Source organism: Python bivittatus, unplaced genomic scaffold, assembly GCF_059951505.1.
Source record: "Python bivittatus isolate LINGU-HERP-01145 unplaced genomic scaffold, Pbiv_v1 ctg000570_np1212, whole genome shotgun sequence".
NCBI classification, from domain to species: Eukaryota; Metazoa; Chordata; class Lepidosauria; order Squamata; family Pythonidae; genus Python; species Python bivittatus.
This window is the reverse complement of record NW_028277097.1, coordinates 2,830,686-2,848,050: the sequence shown is the minus strand read 5'-3', so window position 1 is coordinate 2,848,050 and position 17,365 is coordinate 2,830,686. Positions and strand designations below refer to the sequence as shown.

General features: G+C 39.0%; 2 protein-coding genes across 2 annotated transcripts; both read left to right on the top strand.

Annotated features, from left to right (window-relative positions):
• Positions 1-288: 288 nt before the first annotated feature.
• LOC103049382 (granzyme A-like) lies at positions 289-6,369 on the top strand. Its single transcript, XM_007421337.3, has 5 exons — positions 289-379; positions 1,105-1,243; positions 2,725-2,860; positions 3,537-3,809; positions 5,806-6,369. Exons 1-5 carry the CDS (start codon positions 316-318, stop codon positions 5,959-5,961), a joined length of 768 nt encoding a protein of 255 aa, XP_007421399.1. The 5' UTR covers positions 289-315; the 3' UTR covers positions 5,962-6,369.
• A 5,147-nt stretch (positions 6,370-11,516) lies between these two features.
• On the top strand, positions 11,517-17,345 carry LOC112541519 (granzyme A-like). The gene is made up of 5 exons (XM_025171331.2): positions 11,517-11,586; positions 12,259-12,394; positions 14,133-14,271; positions 15,283-15,546; positions 17,181-17,345. Exons 1-5 carry the CDS (start codon positions 11,517-11,519, stop codon positions 17,343-17,345), a joined length of 774 nt encoding a protein of 257 aa, XP_025027099.2.
• The last annotated feature ends 20 nt before the right edge of the window (positions 17,346-17,365 follow it).

The window sequence follows — 17,365 nt, the reverse complement described above, 5'->3', positions numbered from 1 at the left end:
GGTTAATAACCTCATCAAATATTTTTTACTCAGCAACCCAACCTACCTACCCATATCTCTCTCACACAGATAAATCCAACCATGAAAACCTAAGTCAGGTATCCTCTCATCTCTTTTGCTTTCCACCTCATTAGCCAAGTTAGTCTTCATACTAAAAATGAAAAAGAAAATAACTTTGAAGGTCTTACTTGGGGGTGTTCCTGTTTCACACTGTGTAAAAGAATACCCTTTAGAGGGTGAAACCAACAACCACTTCCTTTCCATCCTCACTCTATATATATTCTATACTTTGATGTGGAGAAACACAAAACAGCAATGATGGTTCTTCTATTGGGCTTGTGGTTCTCTGTTGCGATTTTTCTCCTTGGCATTCCCAGAGGTAGGTGCTAAATTATATTACTTTTTTTGTTCTTTCCTTCTAATTTATGATGCCACTTCAGAACAATCAATGAAAGGATAAGCAGACCTATGCTGTTTGTTTCAAATATATGGATTTCTCATTGAATTTGAACAGTGAAGAAGAGAAAATTGCTCAGGTTTCCTCCAGACTGAACTTATACTGGTAGCAGAAGGCTTGCAGGAGAAATTCAAAGCCACAGCTGTCAAGAAGATGGTTTTATTACAGATACTAGAAAAGAGATTAGTAATGAAGAAAAGCAACTATTGTAAACTCTAAGATTCAGTATGAATCTTACAGCTGAAAAGTAATTATTGCATTAAAGCTAACTATTACTGAGCACAATAGAAAGGTCTAGTAATATACACATTTTTATATGCTTCGAGGTATGTAACTATTCTTCTCCAATCTATAAAAATACTCCTCCAACCTGGTGTCCTCCAGATGTAATTTCTAAAATGTCAAGCTAAGCATGCCAAAGCAGGAGTGCTGCAATCTAAAGGTGAGAAATTTGTTAATAACTGCAGAAAAACAGGATTGCTTTAATCAGTTGGTGATACTCCACAATAGTACAAACTGTGAGCACTTTTTATGATTTAAACATTCATATGTTGGGTTGGCTACTTTTTCCTCTTCTACTTACGGATTAACTTAAAGTTGTATGTTGTGACTCACTGAGATTAGCTTGGTCTCGTCATTCTGTTTAGATCACTGTACCCAAATCGTTGGAGGAAACGAATCAATTCCACATTCAAGACCTTTTATGGCCAAGATCAAAGGAAAAACTCTTTGTGGGGGAACCCTGATCAAACCAAACTGGGTATTAACAGCAGCTCACTGCGAAGTGTAAGTTTGGAGAGTTTGGTTAGTTTTTTGTTGCTTTATTTCTTTTTTAATTTTGTTTTATTTCTATAGCTGATTTCTGCCCAGCGTAACCTATCCCTGCAATTTAGGGACAAGCAACCCTTAAATTTCAACCGATGCAGAAATTCTCAATTGGGTAGCATCTTTCAGGTAAATTGTTCACTGATCCCAGCTTCTTGACATAAATTCTAGGGCTGGGATTGAAGCAAAAAAATCCGATCTATTTTTGTATGTGTGTGTGTGTGTATTAGGATTTTTCAATACAGTAAAAGTATACCAAAAAAAAAAGAAAGAAAGAAAGAAAGAAAGAAAGAAAGAAAGAAAGAAAGAAAGAAAGAAAGAAAGAGAAAAAAAGAAAAGAAAAGGAATGAAAAGAGAAGAAAACATACAGTTATGCCTTCTGTCTGCCCTTCTTTCTATCGAGTAATTATCACCCTATTCTTTTCCCCATCCTCTTTGACCCTTTTTAATCCCCAAATCCACATTAATTTGATCTTTTCTTCTTTCAACAAAAACCCATATAAGGTTTCCAGACTTTCAAAAAAAATCTTTGGGTTTTTTTGTTTGTTTGCTTGTTTTTCGTGACCAGGCTGGTCAGCTTTGCCATTTCTGCAAGTTCAATTAATTTTATAATTCAATTTTCCACTGTAGATATTTCATTACTTTTCCAACATTTTGCATACAATAATCTTGCTATAGTTATCATATACAATATTGGTTTCCCATATTTCTTTTCTAATTCTACATCCATAAAACCCAATAGGAATCATTCTGCCTTCATCACAAAAATACCCAGTCTAGATGGACTTGGCTCTGGCCAGATGCAGGGCCAGAATCCACAGTAGGGAGAAGGCTGGATTAACCAAAACTCTGGGCAAAATGGTGCTGACATACTTATTAGCTAGAAATTGGAATCAACTTTCATGTAAGACATTAGAAAATTTGTCTGTTCTCTCACAAGCCCTCTTCCCAATATTTGTTTTCCATGTAGATCTAAGCATGAAATTAATAGCACATGCCTTCCAGCACGTTATTATTGTTGCTGTTGTGAAAATTGCATATAATTTGAGCTCTCTTTGTATTTCAACCATCAGAACACCCATTTATATGTGTGAATGTCTGTATGTTGTAGTTCATTACTGAACTTAGTCAAAAATAGGCCATTGAAAGCATCTTGCATCTCCTATCAAAAATATACTTCCCTGTTGAAATAATAGTCCAATAAAAATTGATGTAAATGATATATTATGACTGAATATACCTAAGCCTGCAATTCCCAAATCCTAAATTTATGTGTCAGGAAATAAACCATGTTAAATCCAGTAGGATTTACTTCCGAACAAACACAGAAGATTGAACTGCCAGATGATAAAATTTAATATTGTTCAGCTGAGATTATACCAGTATTGTACTTGCTAAAAATGAAGTTTACTCCATTCTTACTTATCCTCTTTCCTTTTTAGGACACCAAGCACTCAAGTTATTCTTGGAATTCATTCAGAAAAAGACAAAACAAAACAATTTTTTAAGGTTATTAAGCACATTCCTCACCCATGCTATGATAATGACAAAAAGGAGAATGACATTATGCTTCTTCAGGTATATTCTAAAGAAGATATATATATATAGCAAGTATAAATGTGAAGGACAGCAAGAATGGTTTCTCCTTTTCTTTATGTGTATTCAGGAACTTGTGGCAGCTACACTCTTATAGAAAGCAGTGTACAAGGAATTTAGCTCTAGCCTTGAGAAGGGAGGGGAGAAGGAGGAACAGTTGTTCAATCATGTTTTTGACTTGGCCTACCACAAAGGGGTGACAAGCAGCCCATAAGAGGAGCATGACTGTTGGGTCCAGTTGCCTGGCATGGGGACCATCACTGGTAATGGCATCAATGGAATAAAAAATATTTCTCCCACTTGGGTGATGGAAACATTCTTTTCCCTGTAATTCCAGAGATGGAGAACAGGGTGAAGGAATTGTTAAGCCTCCTGACAGCTATATAAATGATCAGCAGGTATGAAATTGTACATATTGAAGAAATTCAAAGTATTATTGTTGTTATTATTCCTATTATAGTTCATCTTTCCTGCAAGGGACTCAAATGGTATAAATGTTCCTTCTCAGACCATTGTGTCTGCACAACACTGTATTGTAGGTCAGGCTGAGATAAGGGGACTCTCCAAGGTCCAAGTCCAACATGTGAATTGTTACACACCATATTGACTGTTAATGTAACGATTAATCTCTTTCGCCTTCCCTCTTGTCCCTTTGAAGCTTAATAAACGAGCAAAACGTAACAAGAATGTTAACTTCATCAAGTTGCCTCAAGTGTACAATGACCTCAAGGCAGGAACACCATGTCTTGTAGCTGGTTGGGGGATCACTCAGAGTGGAACAAAGACACCATCAGATGTACTCCGTGAAGTTAATGTCTCTGTCATTGAAAGAAGCATCTGCAATGATAAAAGTCACTATAATCGTCAGCCTCTAGTGACAATGAATATGGTCTGTGCTGGTGACAAGAAAGGGGGCAAGGATTCATGTTCTGTAAGTATATTTATCTACCTGCCCTGAATTTTTGAAGCTCAAAAATAGTATATGGAAGGCAGAATTTGAGAGGATTAGTAATAATACTTGCATAATTTTAGAGTGTTCTGAGAAATCAAAGCTCTGTATTATAACAATGATAAAATTAGTAAAATCTTCCAGTCATAAGGTCAATTGCAAAAAGCATCCGGAATTATATACCCTTCCAGACTGGCAGCATTTTGGCATACAATGATAGTCTTTTAACAAAAAGTGTTTCTTCATGGAGCACTTGGGGGGCACTAGCAAAGAGAATGTCAATTTGTCAGAACACTGGTCTGAACTACAGCTGGCACTTTGCCTGCCTAAATGAGGCTATGTCCTCTACAAGTTCAGAATTCACACTCATAGAATAGATTGTGTCTTCACACAGCTAAATATATTTAGTCATTTCTCCACCAAGAAAGGGGGTGACTGGCAGTGGTGGGAGTGAGCACACACACACACCCATCTCCTCTCCATTTCTCCTTGGAAAAAGTCTTGGAAGATATCCATTTTGGCTTTAACCTATGTTCTGGCTTAGTGAAATATGCAGGGAGGACTAGCATACATTTACAGTCCGAAATAAATTTTTTTTCTGCACAGTGCCATTTTAGATTGGTTTATTTGTCTATTCCTTAGATTTCTACCCACCTTCCTTTCAGATCAAGGTGATACATAGCACTCCTTCCTCCTATCTTTTTCCACACCAATAACTCTGTGAGATAGGTTTGGCCGAGAGAGAGAGAGAGAGAGAGTGTCCCAAAATCATCCAGTTATGGGTGCCTGCAGAGAGTCAAAAAAGTCAAGATGGTGGCCACAACCACACAATCAATGTCCTGCCCTTTTTTTACATGCATCACTCAGTGAGCTGCAGCAGGGCACAGGGCTGACTCTGTAGGCAGGATCTCACAGATTTCTCCCCTTCTCTTGAAATCATGTGCCTGGGAATACACCATTTCAGACTGGGAAAAGATAGCTGTGTGCTTGACTGCTCACCTGAATAAAAGTCCATGCACATCAAGAGAACTGTAGAGGTTAACATTAAATCACAGCCAGGGTTGAAACCCTGTGTATATTTACTGCCTATATAAGAACATGGGACTTGGTTTTTAACAAAGAAGGATTTTCTGTTAGAAAATCAGTATGTAGCTGGCAGTGATGCTGTATTTTTCAAAATTGCCCCTTTCAAAATTTGTTTGGGTACCACTTACTGACAGGCAAATACATTTTTGAAATAAAGTTTTTCTTCCTTCTTAATAGCTATGTACCAATCTCCAAAAATCCCTTTGTGAATTGGTTTTTATTTTTAATTTTTCTCTGCATGCTTTCCAAATAAAACAAAATGTAAAATTTCATCAGTGCCACCCATTAGTATCCCAACATTTGTTGTCCCCCAATTAGGCTTTTTCACTCCAAAATTTCTGCAGAAGAGCATAATTTTTACTGACTTCCTGAATGTCACTAAATTGGAGGCCATTCTAGCCTGGGGGGTGGGAGGACCAAGCTATTCCAGAGGGAGGGGACTCCTACTGAGAAAGCATCCTCTGGCCCCCCAGTCTCCTGGATGTGGGCACCTGCAGGACCCCCTCCCAGCCAGTCCAAACTGGGCAGGTAGATTTTACCTGAAGTATACAGTCCCAAAGATAACTAAGGCCCAAGCTCTTTTGGGCTTTATAGGCAACAACAAGCCTCTTGAACTGGATCAGAAGCCTGCTAGCACCCAATGCAGCTCCCACAGAGGAGATGTGACTGTGTTTGACTAAGCTGGTTAGCACAAGTCAGCAAGCAGGCCAATCATTTTCAGGGCAGCCCCATGTAGAACAAATCGTAGTAGTGTAACCAGGAGATGACAGCTGCACGAATCCTTCATTATGTTATGATTGTGATTGGCCCTTAAAAGAGAAACATACAACTGCTGCAAATAATACAAAACCTCTCTCCCCCCCCCCTTCCCCCCTTTTCCTCCTTTGTGCAGGGTGATTCTGGTGGTCCTCTGATATGCAATGGGGTACAAAGAGCCATCGTTTCCTTTGGCAAAGGATGTGGCAATCCCCGGTATCCTGGTGTCTACACACTTCTCACAGATAAATACATCCGCTGGATAAAGAGCATTATAGGGGGCAGTTTATAAAATTATCGCTTGATTTTGAAATGCTTTTTAATGATATTCATTCATTCATTATGATTTCTTTAAAGCAACCTTTTCCAGCCTGTTGTCCTCCAGATACATCTGACTACAGTCTCACCATCCCCAGCTAGCACAACCATTCAACCTGCTGGCTAACAATGATTGAGACCTCAGATGAATTCATAGTCAGCTTTGGTATTTAGGCTTTCTCTCTAAATGCAGTCTTGTAACAAAGATGTTCTTCCTGTATAAAAGCTAAGCACCAGTCTCCAGGAATCCTTTTGTGAATTGCTTTATTATTTTTATTTTCTCTCTGCACACTTACTCTGCTAAATAAAGCTATTTCCATATTTATCACTAATAAAACGGTAGTTTATTTCCAGGAAGCACAAGAAAATAAACCCTTGTTGCAAACCATTTTGTTACTGTTTTGTTGTTGTTCATCTCTGCTATGTATTCCATCTTTGCTTGTGGCAAATGTCAGCCTTTGTATTTGGAAGAATCAGTTTCTGTGCTGGGAATGGCTTCAGTTCTTGAATGCCATTCTGTGGGGTGGCCTGAAATAATTGGACTTCTCTTATAATTGGAGGTGCTTTGGAATTGCAAAATTCCCAGCTATACACACATGAGCTCTTATCATTTGAGACTTCATATGAATCTATGCATCACTTTTATGAGTGGAAATGTGAGAGTCATTAAGCATTGGAACCACATTCTTCATTGCTGGAAGTTTTCAAAGAAAGGTCTGAGATGATATGAGGCAGGGGGTTGACTACAAAACTTCCAGGATCCCTTCCAATCCTATGATTCTATATAGCAACAATAAATCTATGGTAGCTGATCAGTAAGGCATGACCTGTTGTTGCATGGTAAACGTACCACAGGGGAAGTGAAGAGACACCAAGCCAACAAGCTCAATCTTTTCATGCACTGCTTGGAATGAAGAGGTCAAGATATGATATTGACTTTTCTTAAGCATTTTGGGAAGAATAAGAATAGAGAGCTATATACACTTGCTCCAGTATATATGCAGAGAGAACCAAGTGTTCACAATGAACTTGATGGGACTTGCACTCCAGTAACAAATAGGGTGAGAAGGAAGGGTTAACAATTTTGGCTCATCTAGTCAGAGGACTGGATCCTGAATAAGTGGACTGGAAATCTTCTGAGCTGACAGAAATCAGATTGTACCACCAAAATAATATGAATACACACTGCAAGTTAAAAAACAACAATGCCTAGTATCAGAGAGCAGACTTGACTAGAACCTTTCATAATGTATCTATTTGTTTGCAAGATTCTCTATGGAGCATTTAAAATAGTAGCACCCAACACTGATAAATGGTGCAACCCATTTACCTACTTCAGTTTTTATCATTTTCCAAAGTTGCTGGCCCTCAAAAGAACAGAACAGAACAAGGCAGAGATCCAATTATCCCACAGAGAGAGTAGAACCACCTGGCTTTTTCCTTCTTCCCCTTGAAACTCAGCCCAACCAGTACCTGGCTTACCCTCATCTTGGGATCAGCATCAGGCCAACCTTATCACAGTAGGGAATGCATTTTAATATCCATTTAAAAGCATTATAAATTCAGTTAGAGCATCCATGGCTATAACTGAAACAAAATGAGTAGGACTCTTCTGTTCTTAGACAATATTTCTTTGCTGTGGGTATAGTTGTCATCAAAGCAATTTCATTTTGAATTGAAACCACAAAGGAAGCCCAGGTGTCAATGTTGTGCTCTAGGGATCATTGTGACATCACTGAGCAACAGAAATTCCTCTAACACACAGTTCTTTAATTCAGAAGTTCTCCAAAGCATCCACTATTAGCGGAAGAAGAATTAAATATGGAAGTCCATATATAGAGAATGGGGTAATATTGGAAATATGTAGTTTATGCAGGGGGATGTACGTCCTAGGAGATCCCAGCTCATCAAAACCTTTTGATGAACTGGATCAACACTTAAAGAAGCGATTTAAAAGATTTTTAACAGAGGCTGATGGGAATCAAACATATATTAACTGGAATTAAAAGCATGGTTATTTTGACTAATTTGTTGCATTCGCAAAGACTTTATTGCAATATCTTTTGATAATGCATGTATGATTTACACTACCCTTGTGACTGGAAACAGTGCCTTATGAAACACATGCTTAACGCTCTATATAGCAAGGGCAACATCATTGCCCTTTGAAATCGTGAAGCACCTCATATACTTCTGCTCATAAGCTGAAGCAGAAAGTAACTTCTTTCCTGGCTCAATTCCACATGTGAACTGCTCCCTCTGAAACCATGTTTTGAAATGAATGAATGTGTGTGTGTGTGTGTGTGTGTGTGTGTGTGTATACACCAATATTCAATATCTGACCTTTTAACCACAGATTAGAGATGCCTTAGCAAATGGGTTTAGAGGGTGCAAACAGATGTTGCATTCAACTCACCTCTGATCTGCCACATCTTATCAAGATAAGGTTTATTGGCCACCTGAGGCTACTCTGGACATGCCTCCACCCAGTCCCTGGCAACTGATTTTTCTGGGCCACTTGCCTTTCGGCAGAGGGAGAGTCAAAGCTCTCCCACAGGGTCCAAAAGCCACCGGTTTCCATAAATATCATCATCCATTCTTTCTACATATGCAGCTATATCACACATTCAGCATTCCCCTTCCAAACCTAATACTTCTCTGTGATCTTTGGCTATCAACATCACCCTAATTTCTATTTGTGATGCTGCACTGAAGATTTTCCCTAAATATTCCTTTCCTGCCTTTGTCTCTTTCTCTCTTACATTATGAATAAATGTTATTGTGGCTTTTTTCCACATATGTATCTTTACAAGCACAACATAAACAACAGTAGCATAGGAGACTACTTGTGAGAAGGAAATCCTCCTCCCTACCATGAAGTCTTCCCACCATAATCAAAGCAAAAGGTGAGAAACTACCATTAGAATGGACGAAATACATAGATTAAAATGTGAGAGATGCAAGCTAATAGCAATCCTTCCTAGCTAAGGTTTAACAGGAGATCTCTTTGATCAGATAAGGAGGGATCTTTTCTCTGAGATTACCATTGCAATCCACAAATTCTAAGCCAGTGGAAAACCACAACTCAGTAGGGTGCCTAACTGCAGAGGGCTCCTTCCTGGAACAACAGCTAAGTGCATTTTCTCAGAATTCCTGAAGGGTGTGCTTTTGCGCACTTTCAAGGAACAATAGCAAGGCTTTCTCTATATAAAGGGCTTACAGCTGACTCTGTATGTTTGCTCTCAGAAATAAACTTCATCTTTGTCTCAAGCAACTGCCTGTGCATTTTATTTCCAGCTCGGAAATGAACTCGGTAAGATTTCTTTCCAACATACTTATGGCTTAGGCATCACACTAAGTCATGGTTTGTTTAGTCATAGTTTGTTAAGCCACAATTTGTTGGGTTTATACCACACTAAACCATGCACCATGTTTTATACCAGCAATGTTTAGTGCAATGTTTGAACCCTGCCAATACTTTTGCAAGAACACAATAGTAGAAGAGTATCGGGAAGTATCCTGAAGAGTATCCGGAAACTACAGCTGATGCAGAATGCGGCGGCGTGGACAGTACTGAATGCCCCTAGGAGGGCACATATAACACCGTTGTTACGCAACCTGCATTGGTTGCCAGTTTGCTTCTGGGTCCAATTCAAGGTGTTGGTCATCACTTTAAAGTGCTTCATGGCACGGGACCAGGTTATCTGAGGAGCCATCTCACCCTGGTTACTCCAGCCTGCCCCACTCGGTCCAGCAGGAGGGGCATGTTGCAGACCCTACCAGTCAAGGAATTTCAACTGGTGGGGTCTAGGCAGAGGGCCTTTTCTGCTCTGGCCCCCACCACTTAAATCCTAAATCCTCTGGTGCTTAGCCAAGCTTGGGTGCCATCTGATCCAGAGAAATCCCAGAGTCCCTAACCATACTGAGAATCCTGCTGGATCAGCAGGCTGTTAGAGAAGCTGAAATGCACAATTCTTTTTATCTTACTACTTTTTACCATCTACCTGTCATTTCAAAATTCCTTATCATTCTCAGCAACCAGGATCTCTTTCAGATGGAAAGGATCTTCATTTGCATTTCTACTGTACATGAACCTACCCGTTTTAGCTTGTCCCTGCTACAAAATCAAAAACTGTTAGAATAGACTAGAATGGTATAAATTAAGCTGCCTGTCAATGGGGTTCAAATATATATTTCTCACGATAACAGAATCACTGTATATTCCTATTATTTTCTATCACATGGAGAGTTCTACAGGAGGTTCCTCTTCTACAGGAGGTTCCTCTTTGAAGGAAGCCAGCCACCGGTTGGCCCGGTAGGGGATGAAATAATACAGGCATTAGGGACAGCCCCATTTTCTTCTCCAGAGTTTCTACAGATGGATTTAGCCATCTATCAAAGATCTGTCTCAGAGAATGATGAACAATCGTCACATCACACAATTCCAGAAGTTGCTGGAGGAACAGAATGTTGATGTCATAATTATGTGGGCCTCTAGTGGACTTTTTTTTTCAGTCTCTCTCCAGGAAGAGTGTTCAGCCTATTGTAACATACTTATTTTTGTGAAAACTCTAACAGCTACAGCCATTTTCTCTCCCTCTCACCCCACTGCACACCTTCCTACTCTGCTACCTAGAAATGATACCTTCTTCTCCAAAGACTTTTGACCTTATTGTCAGTGAATATTTCTGAACTTGCCAAGAATGCATTTAGCAAATGAATTCTGGCTTTTTTTATGTGTTCAGTATATATTGAATATCTCATTGTCAGTGAACTCAAAGTAGCACCTATGGGGTTTTTGTTTATTTTGTACTTTCCTATTACCATTTTCTTCCTCAGAATCCAGAGGGGTAAGTGGTATTTTGTGAATGTATTTTCACTTTGCCCACTACACAAAGGCATTTGTTTAAAACCCCAATGGGAAGTTCCCCATAAGGGGAGCAAGTGGTCTAAGGAAACAGAAACCTCCCTTTCAAACCCAAGACCCCAATTCTCTCATCACTAGGCCCAGTTCCATGCCCACCCCCATCCTCTGGCTCCAATGAAAAGGAAAAGCTCATCTCCAGTTAGCAGCTGATTCGAGCTCAGAGATTTTCTAGCACCAACAAGGCTTTAGAAGATTTGAAACAGGGCCTTTTTCAAAGCCTCAATGATACATGGAGGGGATTTGCAATAAGGCAGAGGTGACCACAGGAGAGGATCGAGGGGGAGCGAGTTACCAAAGCAGCATCACCCCGGCAGGATGCAAATTCCACCCCTTTTGAACATGCACTGTGATGTCACATGGATGTACAAAAGAGGTGGAAATTTCGGTCACCCTTGCATGATGCTGCTTTCATCATTTCAATAAAAGCGGTGGATCCTGCAGACACCTCCAACAAAGGGATTACCTTCTCCCCAAAAAAGAGAAGCACTGCAGTAAAGCTTTAAAGAGCTCCCACTGATTTTGCACTTGAGTTTGCTGTTCATTCATCACATTTGAAGTTTGCATATCCAAATGCAAAATGGTTTCATTTCGTTTTTCTCCCGATGGTAGTCTATTACAGCCCAAGCTGTTCACAGTGGCTTAAAGACTACAACGACTACATGTCTCAGAAATGTAGATTTTCTTTAAAAACAGTGGTTGGCTCCACTGTCTTGCAAAGAATAATGTCCAAGTATCCCCCCCAAAAAAAATTGTAAACTGAGGAAGGGTAGGGAGCCTCCTATGACAGGAAGCAACCTCACCTGTTTCCTTCTATGAAATCGGTGGCTTGCGACTGGCTGCCATTTTGTGAATGGGCAAGCCTCCCCAACATTCATTTTGTGAGACCTCCCATGACACAATCTCAGACTTTGAAATGAACCTACTGGTCCAAAGGGGTAGGAAGTCCAGCTTTAATCAATCACAATAGCTCTCTTCAATTGTAACTGGAAAAATATGCTAAAAGTAAGGAGAGAAGGAATAAATGGTCTAATGCTAACTTTCCTCTGTCACCCTTTGCGCATAAAGGTTGATTTTGTGCATCAAAGAGTCTTTTTTACCTTGCTTTTTATATGATTTAAAATTCTGATTTGCAGGGTTCTGAACTCTTGCACAGAAATTCTAGCAACACCAATTCCACCACAAATAGGGAAATGAAAACAGAAGAAGCAGAACTAGTGTGTTCATCCTTGTTTTTTTTTCCTTACATGTGATTACAGTTAGTTGAAGGGAGCTGTAGTTCTTCAAGAATTAATCTATAACATGGTGTTCATGTCCAACCGGATCAGACTGACTTCTTTCTCATAGGTCAATCTGCAGCTATATCTAAAGAGGAAGAACCTTCAAAACCATATGTGGTTGCCCTCTTCAAAAAGGAACATTTATCATGTGCAGGAACATTGATCAAAGAGAACTGGCTGTTAACAGCAGCCCATTGTTTTCCGTGAGTGTTTATGCAAAATTATTGTGCAAAATTATTCTTGCAATTGCATCAGTTTTCAGGAATCCTTTAGGCAAGCCTATTAGGCATTCTCCACTCAGATATCTAGAGTTGATTTCTAGTATAAATTGCTAGAGGCAATTTCTTGCCATAGGATTTAAGTTAACTCCAGAAAACACAATTCTTAAATATCTATCTGTCAATCAATCAAGTGGGATCAAGTAGGATAAGAAATCCCATTGTAAGTGAGACATGTGAAGTGGAAGATGACTCTAAGAACAAAACAAAGTGAGGTTCATTTTCTGACATTTTTGGAAGAGTGATGTTGCAATGTCATGTTTGTGGTCTTAGTTCTGTGGCAAAAAAATAAAATCCATTTCTGTGGCTTCATTCTATTTAAACTGCTAAATCTGTATCACTCCAAGACTTTTTTCTGATCCACAGTTAATCTTGAATGCTACAAGAACCTCTGCCATTGTGTGAATGCTAACTATGCAAATAGACCACTATTCTTGTTGTTGTTCCTGCTGTTATTGTTATTATTTAGTCTTTTCTTGGAAAGCTGTGATCTATGACTCACACAGGGCCCTTAATGGCCACTTTTGCAGTTCATTATGAAGTCCTTGATGCTCTCCAAATAACATTACTGCTATCTTTAGTAAAATATTGCTAACGTGACTCATCAAGCTTTAAGCATATTAGCGGTTCTGAAAAGACTATTCAGTCCATTAATGGATGGTACAATAAGATTTGGACTATAGCATTGCTTGAGAAAATTTCTGATAAAATTCATTGTTTGACAATGCAAAGAATCGTTATTCTACAAGGAATGGCAGGATTTTGTTTACACAATTTATAATAGTCTGTATCAGAAATGATGGGGAAGTTAAAATGTCCCAATACCGTGTAGATTTTAGATTTAATTAATACAATGGAGAAAAAAGGCTATACAGTCTAGTTAATTAGATATATGTGTGCACCCGCTGTATTACTGAACTCTTGCTTTTCACCATTTTGGAGCAAGAAACATATAAGAATTGTAGTATAACCCTAAAACAGGCTTAATTTAAACTAAAAAAAGCCTTAAGCCCCCACTCCCAAGAAAAAAAAATATCAAAAAACCTGGCCCAATTCATATTGTATCATCACTATACTAATATGGTCAATACCCATGACAGTCATAGAAAAAAATCCAAAATATTAATTCAAATCAAAGCTCATGAAAGGATTGCCTGTCTGGACACAGCCTTTATTTCTGATACTTCTGTTTAAATCACACTTTACAGTGAAGTTTAATTGTTACTTTTAATGCTGTCTTATCTGATGTTATATTACAAGATATTAGCTCTTGTAGCCTACTGTACCAGTAAAAAAAATTAAAGTGAAGCAATTTTTCAGAAAGCTAGATATTCAATATTTTAAAAAGTTTGCTTATGTTTCAGATTATGAAATATCCTCATTCCTTGGTTTAACCACCACAAGAAACAATAAACAATATTCTCCATTATGATAGCCCTTGGTTTAGCTGGACTACAGATTCCAGATGCTTGGAGTTGTAATCCCCCATACACATGTGGTTGTCATTATGTTATGTAAAGTTGGAGTGGAATTTCAATCCTCGAAAGGTGTTGTGGGGAAGATGCCCAAAGAACAAGGTTGTATGCAAGTAGGAGGAAGGACATATATAAGAAAACAAATATTACTATGGTGAATTACTATATACTCTTACTTATCTTTTTAGGAATGAAGAAATACTTATCGGTGTTGGAAAACGACCCAGAATTAAAAAGGAAGGAAGATATTTTATAAACATTACTAAAATATTTTTTTACCCAGGGTTTAATCCAAAAACATTTGAAAATGACATTATGCTTTTGAAGGTAAATCTATAATTTGATTATGAATGTTCTGAGAGCAAACTATAGCACCGTGTTTATCAAGATGAGCATGCTCCTTGACCAGTATATAATTAAAATTAATATCTGAGACTGAACTTTAGAATTCTGGGAGTTGATGTCCACACATCTTCAAGTTGCTAAGACTGAGAAACACTGCTCAAGAGAGTTTTGATTTGTTCAGACTGCAAAATAATCTCTTCTTGCGAATGCATCAAGAGCTGAAATTCCTGGGCAGTTTTTAAGAGCAGACTTTTTCACATGGTAGGCCTGCCAAAACTCCACTATCAGGAATGTTGTTTCATAGGCCTTCTCACCTTCCCTTAGGCAGGCATTCAATAGTGATGATTTACAGTTATAATATGGTGAGCATTCTGGGGATATTAGAAGTATTTCTCTGAAACAATATTTACTTTTTTCTGGGAAAACATCCATATGCTATCTGGATCCAGCTGTAAACTCCACCAGTTATTTTAGAATGTGTTATAAGCCAGGCAGGGGAATTCGTGGGCTGTAGGCCAAGCACAACGTTCAGAATTTCCATTTTACCTATGTCAGTGTTGTCCAAACTTGGCCACTTTAAGATGAGTGGACTTCAACTCAACCCCATGCTGGCTGGGGAATTCTGGGAGTTGAAGCCCACTCATCTTAAAGTGGCCAAGTTTGGACAACACTGACCTACGTCCTTCCATAGCTCAATATTTCCCAGTTTCTGTCATTTCACCTGTCCCGGGTATTAAGGAAGAGGAATGATTTTATCTCTGACCTGTAGCAGAAAAGAGTTACTTATCTCAGCACTGGAATATGAGAATTACCTCCCATCTCCTGCAGACCCCAAACAAGCCCTTTTGCTTTATTGCAGTAGGAAGTACTCAAATTGGTAAGAAAAGAAGATCCACTTCCCACAAATCTAAGCTGGATTAGGGAGTGATATTATCTGATCTAGCCAGTATTAAAAACTGTTAATTCAAACAAGCTATGTTTATTCTTTCCCAGCTTCATATTATGGAAAAGAAGCTTAAAATGAAAACCATCCCACTTCCTGACCCTACCAATGATATCAAAGTAGGAACTCCCTGTACAGTCACAGGATGGGGAACTATCAGTAAAAGAAGGAGATTTATGACACTTCATGAAGCTAATGTCACCATCCTTGACAGAAATATCTGCAATGACAAGAAACATTATAATTCTCATCCATTTTTGACAACAAAGATGGTGTGTGCTGGGGAGAAGAAAAGAGGGAAGGATTCCTGTGTGGTAAGATAACTTGGGCAGATTTGAAATTCGGGTCGCTTGCCAGGTAAAATGGCCACTTCCACAGACCCCAGGAGGTTTGTGGGATGGGGTCAAGTAACCCACTTTTTCAGCTGTGGCCTCCATTTTATGAACACTGCCCCCAGAGGTAGGAATGGCCCCTACTCTACAAGTATTTTGCAAACAGGCTAAAGCAGCCTTGTTCCGGCAGGTGTGTGGCCCTTAGGCTGAGTGAATGGTGCCTAGGCTTCCTTGTTGTTCATTGTTATGGTTTATATCTTTTTTCAATGTTTATTGTACTCTGCCCAGAGTCCACCAGAATTGCAGGAGGCTCTAAATATGGTTAAATAAATATACGATAGGAAATACCAGGTCAAAAATGAAAACAAAAGAGTTGATACAAATTTGTATCAAACATGTTAAACATTCCTTTATATAGGAAGATATATCCTTACAATAACACTGCTAATTTAAATGGAGAGAATTACTGTATCACACTGGGGAAGTGTGTGACTCTGGGATCTTTGGGCAGTTGGAGTGCAGACAGTTGATGGGCAGCATCAGGTTCCCACTCTCTCTTCTTACAAGTTTTTTTTGTTTGTTTAATTTTTAAATTGGACTTGGATCTGAGAGCCCTTCAGATATAAGACTGTCCTCTGTGAAGTAGAGGGAATAGTTTTCTTTTGCTGATCAACTGAAGGAGGTTTAGTCATCTGTAGGGAGTCCTAGAGAGGAGGACCTTAGAGAAACTGTTCAGAAACTGTTACGGCAACATGTGGAAAGACATGGTTTGAGCCGAGGACAATGAGAAAGTATTAGAGGAAAACCAGAATGGTTCCTCCCTGGCCCCCCAGGGTAGAAGAGGGAGGAAAGGGAAAATGCAAGATTCTGTTACTAGAGCCTACCTCAATGAAGTATAGCTCTAGTCTTCTTGTGGAGTCGTTTTCCTGATCTAGTCACCCTCAAAGGGCTGACGCCATCTGGCTCTTTGGCTGATGGATCAGCAGGAGTGTCCATTGCAACAGTCCCTGGTTTCAAAACAGTGGATCCAACCAGGAGCTTGAAGCCCCACCCTTTTTACCTGTGTGTAGTGTGTGTGACATTGCTCATTAAAAAGGGGCAGGGCTTTGATCACTTGGCCATGCCTGCCATTTTGAAGCCAGTGACACTTGTTGCAGGTTCCTCAGAATCTGTTAAATTAAGAACATAAAACTTTACACCCTCATTTATGACATGATAGTCAGTCTTAGGCACAGGCAACTTTTTTCTTCTGGCAGTGAACTTTTAAAATTATCATTTTCTCCAAGGACCCCAGAAGTGGTGCAGAGATATCATCAGTGTAAGAGAGGCGACATTTTCTGCCCTTTTTAATTTTTGTAGGAGTGATGAGATTTATGCAAAATAAATTATTAAGCTTCTCTGAAGTTGAATACATTTAAATTGTTAAAAAATGAATAAAAATTGTACCAGTCAAAGGTGTTATTTTGCCATTGAATGTCAACTGTGTGATCCTAGGGGAAGCAAAATTAGACGTGGGCTCATCTAACTGCTCATTCTATTATTTCTTCTGTATACATCAGCAAAGCTATCTTTTAGCTTTTGCAAATTGTAACACTGCTGTCTGTCTTTTTTCTCAGGGTGATTCCGGTGGGCCTTTGATATGCAGTGGGGAGCAAAGAGGCATCATCTCCTATGTTAAAAAATGTGATAATCCCCAATACCCTGGCATCTATACTCAGCTTACAAAGACCTATATCTCCTGGATAAAGACGATCACAGATGGAAATTCACAGACTGAATGATACTCGAGGAAGCTTTTCTT